Here is a 15976-nt window from a genome sequence, read left to right on the forward strand (position 1 = left end):
ATATTTAGTCTCGTGTTCGGAATATAATTATGTTATATACAATCGGTATTCCTTTTAATATACAAAATTAAAATCTCTTGAAAACAAAAAATTAGACGTTATTCAAATCCTTGTTTTATCATAATCAGCAAGTCGTAGAGAAATCACGTCGTAAACTGCACCGATTCCAAATATCCTGGACTATTACACGTCACTCGTAAGACATCGTTGCAAACGACACTGGTTATCGATGCATAACACTATACGCGTTCCATTCACTTAGATTAGCAATAACCAAACTAGGTGCACGATTTGAAAAACTACCTTTATAGTCTAGAACTTTATACAAACATGAGTTACTCCTACAAGTAAATCATTTTATACAAGCAACGGTAGTTGATAGAAAACCGCTGCATTCTTGCGACCCACAGTAGAGAAAAGATACTGAAAAGCCTAACTTAAACACCGAGACGACTGAAAACATCCGCTTTCTTGACGTGTGTAACGATCGCCACTTTACTAAAAGTTACTTGCTTGGCAGTGGTCGTGCCGAGGCGCGCTTTGGCCGGTATGGGGACAAGTCTCTCCGAAGCTGCAAAAATAAAGGATGTCAATAAGAATAACGATACATCTGGATCAATAGTTTGTAAAACACGTACCTAATTTGCCAGATGTCACGACAGGTTTAACGATTCTTTCACTCGCTGGAGAAGAATCAGACACCGTTTCCTTCGCCAGCTTAAGTATACGACTCGCGTTGTTGAAAGTTTTCTTGCTCGCTTCGTGATCGGCATGCATGGTGCCAGTAGTTTTAGCAACGGTCCTCTTTGTTGTTACAATCGATGTACGTACACTAGGTGATATTCGATTTTTCAATATACCCGGTGAACCGGTAGCATTTGACCCGTTTTTCAGTATTCGCACAGTAGCATGATCCTTTTTGTCATCTATATCACCGAGACGTTTAAAAACGCTACTCGATCTTTTGAACACATCCTTGCCAACGCCAGTAACATTGAAAGTAGGTGTCGTGTCAATCAGATTGGTCGTACTAGTGACAGAACTATCGCCTAATCTGTCAAATACCGTTCGTTTTTGTTCAACGGGCTTCTTCACCACTCGAGTTCTCGCGCTCGAAACTTTAGCAGCAACAGCATACTCGACAGCGTCCTCGTTACCGTCGTCGTCGTCTGCCGTTTTTACTCTCTTCTTCCCCACGATACTCCAGTTATCCTCATTGTCTACGTAAGATTCCTCCGATCTTAATTTTCTCTTGATAGCAGTTTGCTTTTGGTTAACAGTAGCGGTGCTATTTTGTACAGAAATGGGCTTCTTCACGGTCGCTACTTTCTTTCCCATTACCGACAAAGGTTTCACCATCTTCTTTATAGAGGTTGTTTTAGAAGCTGTTGGAAGCACCGTTTTATTTCCACCATCCTCGACCATTTTCTTGACAACGGGTTTCGTGGAAACTTTACAAGGCAAAGGCGTATCTTCGGAATCTACTAAAAATCTCTCGCATGTTGTTTCTTCCACCACTTTCTTTGCATATCGCAAAATAGCAATCATATCACCCATTAACGTAATACCCATTTCTTTGAGACTAGGCTTATCCAAATCTGGTAACATATCCGGTTTGATACGATTGTTAGAAAACACAACTGCATGTTTCGTGGCAACGTCTTGTGGAAATCCGGCTCCTTTAAAAAACTTGACCCAATATGCTAGAAAACAAAGTTGCAACGTACGATGGTTACGACATTTGTGCAATCGATGCAACATATCGATATTTATTTCATTATTCACGATAGATTTCAAGAGAAATATACCAAATTTGCAAAAGGCAAAATATTCTACATTTGCAACTTACCTGACAACGACGCAGCAGCCATTTCGATGTGTGCGATAAATATCGTATATTATTACGTGTTATTAACAATGCACCGAGAAGCCGGTCATCCAGATTACAGTTCTGTACGATTTTTGTACATGCTACGCATAACCGCTGCAACAAACGTATAAATCGGAACCGTTCGAAACGTATCCGTATACTCGAGGTTGGAAAGAACCAAAGTGTACAGACAATTTCTCAACGGTCGCTCTCTGCACCGTCACCAAAACGCGTTGCAACGTATCTCATACGAAGCCAGAAGAAACGATTGAAAACAAGAGAATCTCATCTCCTCATTACGGCTAGTATACAGGATACGTATGCCATGTACGTACCTGCGTGGAGTGCGTGGTATGTACATACCTAGAGACATAATTCACGGAACAATGAAGAATGAAAGCGTCTCTCGATTCTGACATGGTGCGATTCGTGATAGGAACGGCACGGTAACCAATCATTTCTCATCTTACCGCAGAACTCTGCGAACTTATTATATCCCTAGAAGTTGAAAGATTCACTGACCAATCGCGTAGGCGCGCATCGATACACAACAGCCAATAAAATTATTCAATTTGATGCACTAGTTGAGAAGCGCAGCGAAAAAGAACAAACCTCATATCCGTCGTACAAAGTTTGATTTGTTTTTCATTGCTTGTTGCATTTAGTCAGGAGAGGTTAAGTGGATTGCACGATACTTTTAAGCTGGAAAAGATTAAAAAATATTTTATAAATATAAACGCTAAAGCACAAAACTGTCGTTATTATCGAGTATAATTTTCCAGTGGTTTTTAGCAAATTTCAAAGAGTTCGATCTAAGGGGGTTTGTACGAGATTCAAGATTTCCCGAGAAATTATTTCGTCATTTTCCTTTCACCGTAATGGGCAAACCGAGGGACGTGAGCACGGAAGAGGAGATTAATTTAGGTAATTTTGCTTCTGTTAAATCTTGTATTCATGTCATTTTATGTAGGTCTTATATGTATGTGAACGAGAATAAGTCTCGAATCGAATGTTCAGAGACGGGCGATGTCCCACCACAAAAGAGACACAAGAAACATAAACATAAAAAACACAAGAAGAAAAAGCTTCTGCATGATGACAGCGATGCTTTCGTTGACATCTCGACTGATACCGATCGCAAGAAGAGCTTTAGGATAAAAATGAAGAAGGAAGATGAAAGAGGGTTACGTATATTTTTCTTTTTATGCTTTTCTACATATCACAAAATCTATATCCATGTGCTTTCTGAGATTTGTCGTCTAAATGGATGGGGGCTCAAGTGGGTTTCTTACAGAAAAGTCCTGTTTTTCTTTTTTGTTTTGCTTCAGTTATAAAGTGATCACATAACATCATAGAGAAGACTGACGATCCAATAACCTTGCAGTTTAGATAAACGCGAAAAGATATTGAAAACGTGTAGTTTGAGTGCGGCTACTATAAGTACTGCATCATCCCCAAAAGCAACCACAAAGAAAAAGATCCCAAAGAGTAACAGAGGTAAAGACAGTGGAACCAGTAGCGAGGAAGAAAGATGGCTCGATGCTATCGAGTCTGGCAAACTGGAGGAGGTAAGACGTAATGATAATAGACAAAAGTAAGACAATAAAAATGTGCATCTTATTTCAGGTTGACGATGAATTGAAGAAAATTAAGCCAAAGGATCCTAAACTAATGACGGCTCGACAAAGAGCAATGTTTGAGAGAAAAACTGACACAGAGCCAAATTCAGGTATCGAGCAACTAATGTCATTACCCACTGGCTACAAGGAAAAAGTCATGACCGCAGAAGCTATACAGAAAGCTGCTCTAAAGTCTTTGAAGCGCAAACAGCTTGCTGATGAGAAAAGAGAAAAGGATAAGGTAATATGTAATAAAAGAGAGAGAGAGAGATGCGTTTCATAGCCAACAAATACATAATATCTTTCGAAATTATTGTTGCAGAAAAAGACAATGGAAAGACTACTTAAGAAACAAGAATCGAAAGCATCCAAGATCATCAGTAAAGGAAAATTATCTAGGCGACAAGTGCCGTTAGTGACGTATCGCTTAACGATCGAAGGGAGTTCTATATCCTTACCACCCGGTGAAGATTTTCCATTGTGTCGCGCCAAAGAGTAAGCACGATAGATACATCGTCTCTCGTTGTATCATATACTTACAATTCTGACTGATTTAACTTAATTAACTAGGAATGTTTGTTAATTCTATTTCAGGAAAAGTCCACCGAAACGGATCCTTTGCGGTGTAAATCAATGCAAAAATCCCAAAAAATATTCATGTTCTAAAACTGGAATACCATTGTGTAGTTTAGAATGTTATAAAGCAAATCTTCTTATATTCACATGAAACAATCGTTTCTACAATTACTACAATTACTACAATTATTCGATGTCAAAATATTCTTGTCCAATGATAATTTTTTGAGATTCAGGTCAGTTAATTTTCCTTTATGTACGTGTACATGTATAAAATGTATAATATAAGCGGTCATATGTATCATTAATTTCAGCATGTTTGTACAAAAGTATATGTGTGTGTGTGTGCGCGCGCGCGCGCGCTTGTGTTTTTATAAAGATGATACCTTTCCTGTCCTTGATCTAAAATGATTCTTATCGAATGATATAAGCGCAATGAAGCATTATGCAAGAAATGCATGTTTACGATAAAAGAAATAAGAAACGGCCTTTCTCCAAGCGTAACACTTTAGCGTAGCCTAGGCCTTGCTTTCACCCATTCACCCAATCTGCAAGTAGCGGGCCGTTCCGTCGTTCGCGAAGCATTCACTTCCTGGATCGGCGGTCATCGGCTTAGATCCGCGCAGGATCGTTCGAACCTATGTACGTGTACGTGCTCGGTATCAACCCAGGTATTCTGGGCCACCATGTTGTGTCTTCGCTATTCGATCATTCTGACGTTTGCTTCTTGTCCGATTTCGGTTTTGTGTTTCGGGACATCCGGTGAGTGCGAAATCTTTTGCCGCAGGCAGTTTTGACTTATTAGTTCGTTTATTCGTTGCTCGATAAGAACAAACCGTTTTTTGTTTGCGGAAGTGAGACGGAAAAAGATCCGACGAGAGAATTGCCAGCGTTAATCTTTTTTCCTTGTGCACTTAACGTAACGAGATTGATCAATTAATCCGATTTCAACATGTATAACCGTCCATGGATTAACGATTAAATTACTCGTTTTATTTTGAAATCTAGATGACGATTATCACGAATGTGTGCGTCCGTGTTCCGACGAAACATCCTTTTTGAAAAAGAAGTGCGTTTATCGTTTCTTCGTTGCAGAAGCACACGACGCAACGAGGTAAGATAACGTTATAAACTATTTATTCTTTTTTGTAATCAATAAGTATTTGTCACTATGACATTCTGTAGTACTTGTAATGCAAGGAAAGGGAAAGACTATGAAAATAAATAGCGAAATATAAAATATGATGAAAATGACTGAAAAATTGGGAAAATTTCTATTTTGATTTCGAAATTTGTAGTTTTTGCATCGATAGTATTTTCCTGAACTGGTATTTTCCTGCGCGCATTCGACTAGAATACGCAAATATAACAAGTAATTCTCTACGTTTGTTCGCGACGGACTGGAATGCAGCATATCTAACGGTTCATTTTCACGGCCGCCGAGTGCATCCTGCACTCGGTCTGCGACAGGTTCCGATACTCGCGCATTCGAAGGTGCATTACTACACGAATCGAGCAAAGACCTTATACTATGAACTCGGTGAAAGAACGTAGCGTAGCATAGAATAGCGCGTGTAATGCCACGTTATTTTCGACAATTCCACCTTTTCTACTCTTGAGACGAATCGGTAGTTGAATCACAATCGCCCAGTGATACATTTCCCTTCAGTTTGCATCTCTTAAAACTGCGCTTTGATTAAAGTTGTTTACATTTAATTAACCATATTCGCCGGCAATTGAATACGGTGAGTTTTGTTCAAGTTTGAGGTTTTATGTTTCAATCTAACACTTTTAATATAATTAGTAGCTTCTGCGACAAATGTGATGACAAGGATGATGTTTCCACATGTTCAAACATTACCATGGGAAGGAGCCTCTTGACAATTAACGGAAAGAGTCCGGGACCAGCTATACAAGTAGATATTTGTACAATTCTCTCGCACAATATTTTTACAATTATTCAATACAATTGTTAAATAGTCCGATCTACTCTTTACATTCGTCTGTTGTTTGTATTGTAAAACAAAACGAAAAGCTTTCTCACTATAGAATTTCAATGTATGTTTTAAATATTTCCAATTGTCATTAATGTCATTGTTTAATATGATTATCGATATTGAGGAGCAATAGACAAAAGTCTCGACAGAAAGGAAATATGAGCACGATTATTGTTTAAGCAGAATATATATTTTTGCCACAGATTTGTTTGGGCGATACGATAGAGGTTCTCGTTTACAACAAATTAGGAAGCCACGAGTTAACTTTCCATTGGCACGGAATCCGGCAAAAAGATTCCAATTACATGGATGGTGTGCCTATGATAACACAGTGTCCTATTTTACCCTTTAGTGGCTTTCGTTACAAAATACATCCTGATAGCGCAGGAACATATTTTTATCACGCTCATTCAGGTATTTTCGCAACATTTTTTTTCCTATTTATCTTTCCTTCGATTTAACTGGATCTTACTTCGAAACTCACGAGAATGCAATCTTGTACAATATAATACGTGCATCTCGGGTGCCTTTCCATACATTTTGTTCGCCAGTGTTTACCAGCGGTATTTCTTGCTCATTTAAACTCGCCAACAGCGAGTCACGGACACATGCGAAAAGGGCGCAAATTAAAAGGAAAAAGAAAGAAAGAAAAGAGGAAAGGAAGGAAAGAAGATTTTTCTCGAGTAAAATTCAGTAGAAAGTCAAACTGAATTTTAGAAGCAGAGTTTCGAGCTTACAATCGACTCGCCCGATTTTGACTCCGGTCTACGCCGTAGAACGTCGTTCCGTTTGGCGCTCGCATCAAGAAAAGCAAGATCAATAATGTTCGTGAGCTCGAAAGAGCGCGTTTCTCTTCTCACCGCGCCTATAAGAGACAAGAGTAAAAGAGTAGAATTTCCTCTTAATCGTAATCGTGCTCTTTGTCAAGTAGAATAGAGTGTCGACTTTGGCCACGGAGCATATCGTTCTATTCGGGAAACGAAATCGGCGAACTAGATTATTACTCGACCGGGTCGGACGTGGCAAGTGATTCAGTTATTTGTGATCTCGCTCTCTCTCTCTCTCTCTCGAAAAGTCTTCTCTTCCGTGAATCGTGCCCGCTTGTGTATGTTCCGAAGATGCTTCGGGACATGCAGGTAGAATCACGTAGTATAATCCGGTTTAAAAGTTGTCGAGGAAAAAACAAAAGAAAAATTAAGTCGAGGGGGATGATTAGTCTCGCAACAGGGTGACGGGGTGTACGGGTCGTTGACAGTTCGAGGACCACGGGACGACCCTAGTCTGGAAAGGATACTTTTACTGTCATCAAGGCCGTCGAGTCCACTGACACGACAATCGCGTCTATATCCACCTACGCCGGACGGACTCCTCGTAAACGGCCAGGTATATCCTATCGTCGTTGTCTGAAGATTCCGCGCCAAGTCGAGAATCGCCGGGATGATCGCGGTGTGCGACCCGAGCTTACCCGTCTCCGACAATAGCATAGATATCAGGACAGAGAGATACGACGACGAAATGTCGTATGAAATATATAATAGAATGCAGTTGAAATCGGAACGTCTAATTTGTAGACACCTTTCGTGCATCTTTTCAGGCACGGGAGGTAATCGTACGAGTGAAACATGGCCTTCGCTATTTGCTACGTCTCATTAACGCGAATGCTCCCAATTGTCCGATTTTATTATCCGTCCATGGACATTCGCTTCAAGTTCTGGCTGCTGATGGCAACCCTGTACAATCGATGACAGGCACGCATGTCATTTTATTCCCAGGTACGTTTCGCATCCTGCAATTTTTCCAGTATCGTATTCAAGGTGATCGCTCTCGAACAAGGCGTCGCGGTCGTTTATATAATATGTAATTCTCTTCTCAATTAATTTATCGATTCGATGAATTCGCTATTAATTGCTATTAATTGCTATTAATTGCTATTAATTGCTATTAATTGCTATTAAAGTATAGCGGACATAGCGGACATTACAAGTTATCGTTTAATTATCTTGTAATTATTACAATGGGATCGCGTATTATACAATACATCAAGCGAGCAAATCCTCAGAGAAACAAACATGAAACAAGCGCGTATATTGTACACGTTGTACGTGCTAGATGAATGTTTGCGCTTTATTCCGAGGTGTGAGATACTTTGGGTATCGGAAAAGTACTGAGACGTACGCTATGTATAAAAAAACATTCGAAAACGTTGGATAGCAACGTGCGACGTAAGAAAAACGTAAAAGTGTATATTCATCTGTATGATAGAACGTATATCGTAATAATGGTAAAAACGAGAAGCATTAATTTTATACGCTGCATCGGCGCCTAACGCGAAACAAAGGCGCGTTCGACGCATGAGAAGAACGAAGGAGAGCGCAGCGGGGAGAATCGCGCGTCAATTCGAAGCCGAGCGCGCACAGCCGCACAACTCCGTACCCGCGTGCGCCCGGCGCCGTTGATTCCGATCAATCTCTCGCGTATACTCCAACGTGACTGCATTCGCGTTTCATGCATCCGTTGCACCAAAAAGAGGTGGTAATGCCAACATCAGACAGCGGACGGATGGCAGCGAATGAGAGGAGAGAAGAGAGAATCGTCGGCGCTCACGGAGAAGCGAGTCTCTCAAAGATTCTTATGGATTCTGACTGACAAGCAAATTTGATTGATTTACAGTCACATCGCGATACAATCGCAAAGATGGAGAGCGATGAAAACGACTTCAACGTGTACATGTCGAAGAGACAGATACCATGCTACGGCACAACATAGCGGATCGCGTCTCGACAGTTTCTCCTAATTTTGGGACGATACAATCGAACGAAACGCATTTGAGATAAATGCATGTATCAGATTTGATCCTTAACATGACTCTCCTAGTGCATTCACACTCGTGCTTAAAGGTTTAACGGAGGAAATAAAAAGAAAAATTTCAGAGGGGCGAGGGAGAGAGAGAGCGAGGAGAGGAATAGAATGGTGGCGGCGGCGGCGGTTTTGATAGGTGCGAGACAGCAAAATCCTCCGTTCCTCTCGTAACAGCGCTTGCACGCTCGGTGAAGCGACGGCGTGGCGAGGTGGCAGGCGGATGAACATTCGCGCAGACTCGGCCGTCTTCGTGCTCTCGGGCCGGGGTTTCTGCAAAGAGAAATAAAGAAAGGAAGGTGGCGAAGCGCGCGAGCCTCGCGCAAAAATCATTAAAACGCGTGCTCGTTTCGCGGCTGCAGCTTTCGCGGCGTTAGTTCCGCGCTGTAATTTATCAGCGGGCAACGCGTTAGACAGCCGATCGATCACTCGCTCTTTCGCTCGCTCACGTATCTTCCGAGCCGAAAACGCTGTGGAGCACCTGGACGCTGCGTGCTCCGGACTGTCGTACTTTACATGTACAGTCACGGACTTTGGGACGGTCCGGGCAACAGTGGGACGCGCGTCGGCATGGAGTGGACCCGCGACAAGACTCTCGAGTTACTGCGCGAATATCAGCAGCGGCGCGTCCTCTGGGATTGGAATGCCCGTGGCTATCGGGACCGTGCGAAACGGAAACGAGCTATCGAGGAGCTCGCCGAGATTCTCTGCTGCAATACCCTCGAAGTCGAGAAGAAGATCACGAACCTCAAGTGTCAGTACTCGCGAGAGGTACACAAGATTCAGAACAGCCGCGATACCGCCACAGGTCCGGACGACGTATACGTCTCCAAGTGGTTCGCCTTCAAAGCCATGCAGTTTCTACAATTTGGCACGCGTAGATACAGCAAGCGCAAGAAGGTAAACGGAAGAAGACCATCTCACACGCGATTCGTCAAACTATATCTTAGGCTTTTCCAACGGTGATGACGCACCAGTCAATTCTCGATTCGCAGTGTTACAAAAAGTTACTCTTTGGCTTTTCCCGTAAAATCGTCTGCGTATGCGTGTGCGTGCGTACATGCGTTCTGCATACGTACGATTCTTCGCAAATGACAATGTAACGACGTTACATTAACGTGTCTTCTCTCGGATGCGTCATCTTGTTTCCAACAGGGAAATATCATTATTTCCCGCATGTATTGTCCGCAATAGATCGCGCACTTGATGTTTCCGAAAGCAGCGCGTACAACCGTGGCAATCTTCTTTGTGAGGTTTATTCGTTCGTTCAATTGGTTAACAGGCAGTATAAAGTACGAGTATAATCGAGACAATTTGGAAATTTTCTTCTTTTTCATATTCACGATGTGGTAATTCACTTTTTCTGTTCTTTTCTACCGACGTGTTCTCTCGACGATGTCGCAACAGAGACGAGATTCGTCTGAACACGAGTGGCATGACGCGTCGCTGGTCGAGATAATGATTTTGTTGGCTCGCAGCGACACGTTATTGTCTTTCTCGTCGGGTGAAAATTCGAGTCGATATTTGTCTGTGTCCGACTCGATCACCCTGTGGTGATTCGGTATCGCCATTTCGTCGCACGTATACAAGTTACAACGCATTTCAACGTGTCGATGCCGTCGAGCGCAGAAAATCGGCGAATTAAAAATATCTCGACCGACTATACACGAGAGTATCGAAAAGACCAATGTTCAATCGTGCGCGTGACAATGCTACGGGCGCGAGCGACGCAATTCTCGACGTACGAGAGACCATGAGAGACTACGAGAGAAAAGAAACACGCGAGAAAGTCACGACGCAAAGCTTCTCGCTCAGAGCGATCGAGTCACGAGATTAGATACGGAATTAGGTAGATTCATACGTTCGTGATGCAATCGTGTACAGCCAAAGAGTAATTACAAGACCGAGAAATGCAGGTTTTTCATCGCTATCATAGAAACATCGTAGTAAAAATTCAGCTGATTCAGCCTGATGATCCGCTTTTCGCAGAGAGTCGAGGAAGAATCAAAGCTGCAAGAAGAGTACATCGTCAGCAATATCGATCCGGAAAGCATAACGTTCATCGATTGCAACGAGGAGACAAACGGCTCCGGTACAGGCTCCTTCAACGCCTCACTCAGCGAAGACGCCGAGGAATCTTCGTCATCCAGCTTAAAGGCGATCGAGTCGTGGAGCGGCTCTCTGCCGAGTCAAGACAGCTCACCCGTCGATCTTGACGAGTCCGGCCAGACGAAGCTCGAATCCGGCGTTCCGGACGAGAAGGAACGAAAAAAGACAAAAGAGGAATTTGCAAAGTTCGGCGAGAGCATCGCCGTGCAGCTCGCCGAGATTCCAGATTCGTACTCGAGATCGGTCGCCAAACTCAGGATCAACCAGATCCTCTTCGAGGCGGAGATCGGGGTCTACGCACAAACGCGTCGCTAATGAACCGATCGGTGGAAATTACAGCGGGACACGTTGCTATCGATATCGTGATCGATACATTGCTCGTGTTGGCCGTAACGAATGAGATCAACTTCCATTCAAGGACGATAGAAGCGATAGATGGAAATGTTAAGAACGAAATTACTCGACGCGACTATTCGAGTAATTTAACGGGTCGTAAAATAGAGAGCACCGCGACAAAACAAATCCCATCCATTCGTCTCCGATGCGTTGTCCGTTTGAAAATAAAGAGATTCCAATATTTGTACGATAACGGCAGCGGTACCAAACTTGTTGTACATTAGATATAGATAGAAGAATCATACGACGCATAAGAAACAATGTGCAATGTTACGTAGTTGATTTGCGCGATTTCGACGGTCATCACCGCCGCCGCCATTGCCATCTGTCGCTGTCGCCGCTGTATCGTTTCATCATTATCTAGACATATAATATAAAGACTGAATCAACGATGAAGACTGTACGATAGGCAATTTTGCGTAAGCGTTCGAGCGAGATTACTCCGTAGATTACTGAACTCGTAGGTTTTCCTTTTTTCTGTTTTTCTTTTAACCGACATCAATAATTCCATTCTTTTCGCTCGTATTTGCACATAGAACGTGCGCATTTGATTAAAAAAAGAAATAATAATAAGAAGGGAAAAAAGTATGTTCAGTCAATCTTAAACGGTGCATCGATGTTTCTGGAGGTTGTTTCGTATCGCTCCGAATTAGATGCCGTCGCATCGTCCGTTGATCGAGTTTCGTTAACTGGAGTCGAATCTTGGACGTTACGCAGAGAGAATGCCAACAACTCGCGGTAACGCGAGGAGAGCTTCTTTTATTCCTATGTTAGCGTCCAAGTTTCGAAGAACTGATAATAATTAGAGAACGCGAAAGCAAACACGTAATATACTTTCTGTTCGTAATCACCGCCATGACCGCACGATGCAACTACATTAACTCGTTAAAAACGCAATACCAATACCAATCGTCGATGTAGATAAGCAAACGTAGTAGTTACTACTCCTCTCTCCGCTAATGTCAAGTTTTCAATGTCCACGATAATATCTGACGCCGAAAATACGGTAGTGGTGATTACAGGTTTACATTAGTCTATAGTACGATACAATTTTACTTGGACGAGCATTCGGCGATCTTACATTGAAATACCGAAGTGAATCATTATATCAAATGTCCCGCAATAAAAGAGTTGTATAGACGTTTCACTATAAATACAAAATACCAAATCCCAATGAACGGGTTTCCGTTATTGTCAAGAGAGTAAACGTTATGTAGCCCCTGTCGTAAGAAACGTGCGAGAGTTGAAGAACGGGTAAGTAAATAAAACATCTGACCCAAGCGCAATAAATCACATGTTTTTCAAATTGGATCTTTTTTTTTCTTCTAATTTTCTTTCCTTAAAACGGAGTGAAATAATTCATGATTTGATGTAGCGTGATTCGATATGGAGGATGAACAGACAAACTGTATTATAAATTCAATAGCCGACTCGAACGGTCTCGAACGGTCTCGAACGGTCTCGAACGGTCTCGAACGGTCTCCTACAACAGATACAACAAATCACGAATCATGTGAGCGACAAGTCCATGAACACGAAACAAAGCGCGAATAATTTGTACAGATATAGCGTACGAATTACAGCAACTCGTATTAAATCTGCTTACAGGTGAAAGACTCGATTGTACACTGACGGCGGAGCAAGCGATCGGCAAGTACGCGCTCGACGTACAGGGCCTTCAGGATTGTCGGAACTGGAGTCACGAGGCACACGTCGTTTACGAGGACGCGGAACTGGCGTCGTACACGATAAGGAGCACCGTTGATCGATTGGACGAACGTGAACTAGAAATTGCCGAAAATGGTCACTACTGTCACAGGTTGTCGAAAAACGTGATTTGTTCCTCGGATCTAAAAAGTGCTGAGCGATCAGGATCGGAAGAACAAGTGGACGAAACGATTTATGTGCCCTTCGATACGAATGCCTTTTCATTTTTTACGGATGAGATGACGGACACCTCGTACAACTTTTACGCGTGGAGATATTATCCAGCATACTTGAGTAAGGAAACTTGATCGATAAACGGAAAAAACATCGGTGTTTATCATCGAAAGAATAAAAAGGTCGCATCTGCTGTCGAACGACGCTACAAGCTCTCAAGAGCGCAAAATGTTAGAGTGGGTAAAAGGAGAGTGTCGCCAATTAACCGGAAGTCGCCATTGTCAGACAAAGTAAAACGATATTAAAACGTCACTACTACTTTAAATGTACACTTTCACAACTACTTCACCCAATACCTATTGACGGCTAACCGGAAATTGTCTGTAAATGGCGGAGCCAATCAACATTAGGCATGTATATTGGCGACACTCCTTTTACCCACTCTACAAAATGTACCACACCGCACACGATGAAGCATCATCGACGTACGATCAGTGGTCCAGTTTCCACCGAAGCGTTAATTCGCACCTAATGCGGTGTAGAACCAATTTCGGTCGATGGAAACACGACTGACGGTGCTCATTTCACTTCCGTTTCGATCCGCAAGCTGTATCGAACTAGCAGTGAATTGACACTAAATTTTAGTCGGTGGAAATGGTTGAAACAAGTTGAAAGTAGATAGTGCCAACCTCTACGTTTCATTATTCGACAGTTATTTGTTGCTCATATGGAAAATGGAAAATAAATGTGATTTGTGATCACATAATGAAACTATGACATTACGCAACCGTATATATTCTTCAGAGGTTATTCATTTATATTCAACAAGCAAAAGATAAGTTGGCCCTATTGAAATACCAACCTTTCTCACTCTGCTCTACTCCTATTCTATTTCCAGTGGAAACAGTACATTAAATTCGATTCGCACCGATTCACGATCAGATTGAAGGCTTAGGTGGAAACTAGGGCTGTGTTCCAAAATTCACTGCCAGCGCTGAAAAGCTATAGTGTAAGTGACATAAACTATAGAGTTTCAGTGCTGGCAGTGAATTTTGGAACACAGCCTAGATCAGTGATGCCAGCAAATGTGCATTGGTAATATGAGGTGGCATGGATGAGGATGGAGTGAGAGATGGTCGCACGATACCTACGTATCGTGTCCGCGTGCGCACATCGACATGACACATGGATAGTGTGCATCCCCATTCTATTACCACCCATGCCACTTCATGCTACCAAAGCACGCTTTCTGGCATCTCTACGTGCGATCGTTGACACATTAAATTTTCAGGTTTGACGAAAGGCGTGATAAAAATACCCCAGATCAATGGCATGTCTTTCAAGTATCCATCATCTCCCATACTGTCGCAACCAGAGAGCACGCCGAAAAAGTTGATCTGTTCGATGGAGGAACGATCGAGCGAATGCGCCGAAACGCCATTGTTCTGCGAGTGCGTGCAGCTGATGGAAGTTGCACCGCGAAAAACGATCGAAATCGTACTCATAGACGAAGGTAATGGAAAATAATGCCAAGATATGTATTTTTTGTTTCTTTTTTGTTTTGTTTTTTTGTCTTGCGCAATAGTCGAAGTTTGGTTACTTAAAGAGAAAAAAAAGAAGTAACGCACCTGAATAGTGGCGTTAAATTATTAAACGTCGGGGAGAGAACAGTTGAGTACATACAATGGCACGGTTGTCTTCTTTCATTTTCTTTAGGTTTTGGAGGCAACACGTCCCATACATTTCACGTGCACGGTTACAATGCTAAGCTCACTGGTCGGGGAAGCTTCGAGAAACCCATCAGCAAAGACAAAATCGTATCTTTGGATCGTGATGGGAAAATACAACGTAATGTGAAAAATCCAGTGCGGAAAGATACTTTCACGGTACCAAACAAGGGTTACATTATTCTTCGTCTATATACTGATAATTTAGGTGAGAGAAAAAAAAGTCCGTTCGTACCGACCGAAACGAATAACATCGTCCCTCAAACAAGTAGCACAAATAAATCAAAGTGATCCTTTTTGATTTCTCTTTTAGGATACTGGTTATGGGAAGCGAGAAGTACCGCTATGTATCCTCAATTGCTCGGTCCTGGTATGCAATTCTTAATGAAAGTGGGTCTTGACCGAAACTTGCCGCTTGTACCGATCGACTTTCCTAGATGTGGGAACAACAAAGGAATGGATCTGATCTTCGAGCCGAGTTAAAAAGACTAACAGACTCTCCATTTGTTTACTCTCAATGTACGAAAGTCATGTTATGAACAGAAAGAATAAAAGAGAAAGATACATGTAACCTTTATTTTTCTAAAAAAAAACAAAAAAGAGGAAAGAAAAAAGTATCAAACACGCATGAATGTATGAACGTACAGATACTTTTAGGAATACCAGTGAATAATATAGCAAGATATTTGTCCTTCATAATGGGACAGAATGATGTGGAATGATGGATAGGGCACGGAAAACACACAATGACTTCTAGGGTTTACGATAAACATTGGATTAGGTTAAATAGTACAAACATATGTGTAGTCAGACTTAAGTATTGCCAGACTTGATTCTTCCGGGTCCATCCCATAAATTGCTGGGTTTACATTATTTCAGTGCCTTTTTTTTAATTGTAAAATGGCAAAAAACACTGACTTTCTTTTTATTTATTTATTATTTATT

General features: G+C 42.0%; 3 protein-coding genes across 5 annotated transcripts; 2 read left to right on the forward strand and 1 right to left on the reverse strand.

Annotated features, from left to right (window-relative positions):
* Window position 1: 1 nt before the first annotated feature.
* LOC105279187 (uncharacterized protein C19orf47) lies at window positions 2-2256 on the reverse strand. Its single transcript, XM_011338800.3, has 3 exons — window positions 1850-2256; window positions 639-1703; window positions 2-571 (listed from the first exon to the last, which is right to left on the reverse strand). Exons 1-3 carry the CDS (start codon window positions 1869-1871, stop codon window positions 438-440), a joined length of 1221 nt encoding a protein of 406 aa, XP_011337102.1. The 5' UTR covers window positions 1872-2256; the 3' UTR covers window positions 2-437.
* Window positions 2257-2496: 240 nt separating this feature from the next.
* On the forward strand, window positions 2497-4364 carry LOC105279191 (INO80 complex subunit B). 2 transcript variants are annotated; one of them, XM_011338807.3, is made up of 6 exons: window positions 2497-2794; window positions 2888-3053; window positions 3255-3438; window positions 3497-3730; window positions 3812-3984; window positions 4084-4364. In XM_011338807.3, the coding sequence occupies exons 1-6, from the start codon at window positions 2749-2751 to the stop codon at window positions 4214-4216; spliced, it is 936 nt and encodes a 311-aa protein (XP_011337109.1). In that variant the 5' UTR covers window positions 2497-2748; the 3' UTR covers window positions 4217-4364. The 2 variants fall into 2 exon arrangements, with proteins under 2 accessions (XP_011337109.1, XP_011337111.1); XM_011338809.3 differs by having other exon boundaries at window positions 4060-4194.
* LOC105279193 (putative laccase-11) lies at window positions 4288-15602 on the forward strand. 2 transcript variants are annotated; one of them, XM_026975250.1, is made up of 12 exons: window positions 4513-4827; window positions 5074-5179; window positions 5870-5981; window positions 6266-6476; window positions 7279-7445; window positions 7657-7838; window positions 9443-9818; window positions 10908-11334; window positions 13032-13424; window positions 14596-14817; window positions 15021-15239; window positions 15345-15602. In XM_026975250.1, the coding sequence occupies exons 1-12, from the start codon at window positions 4752-4754 to the stop codon at window positions 15512-15514; spliced, it is 2661 nt and encodes an 886-aa protein (XP_026831051.1). In that variant the 5' UTR covers window positions 4513-4751; the 3' UTR covers window positions 15515-15602. The 2 variants fall into 2 exon arrangements, with proteins under 2 accessions (XP_026831050.1, XP_026831051.1); XM_026975249.1 differs by lacking the exons at window positions 9443-9818; window positions 10908-11334 and adding an exon at window positions 12850-12936 and having other exon boundaries at window positions 4288-4827; window positions 7657-7834.
* Window positions 15603-15976: the final 374 nt, after the last annotated feature.

Source organism: Ooceraea biroi, chromosome 2, assembly GCF_003672135.1.
Source record: "Ooceraea biroi isolate clonal line C1 chromosome 2, Obir_v5.4, whole genome shotgun sequence".
Classification (NCBI taxonomy): Eukaryota; Metazoa; Arthropoda; class Insecta; order Hymenoptera; family Formicidae; genus Ooceraea; species Ooceraea biroi.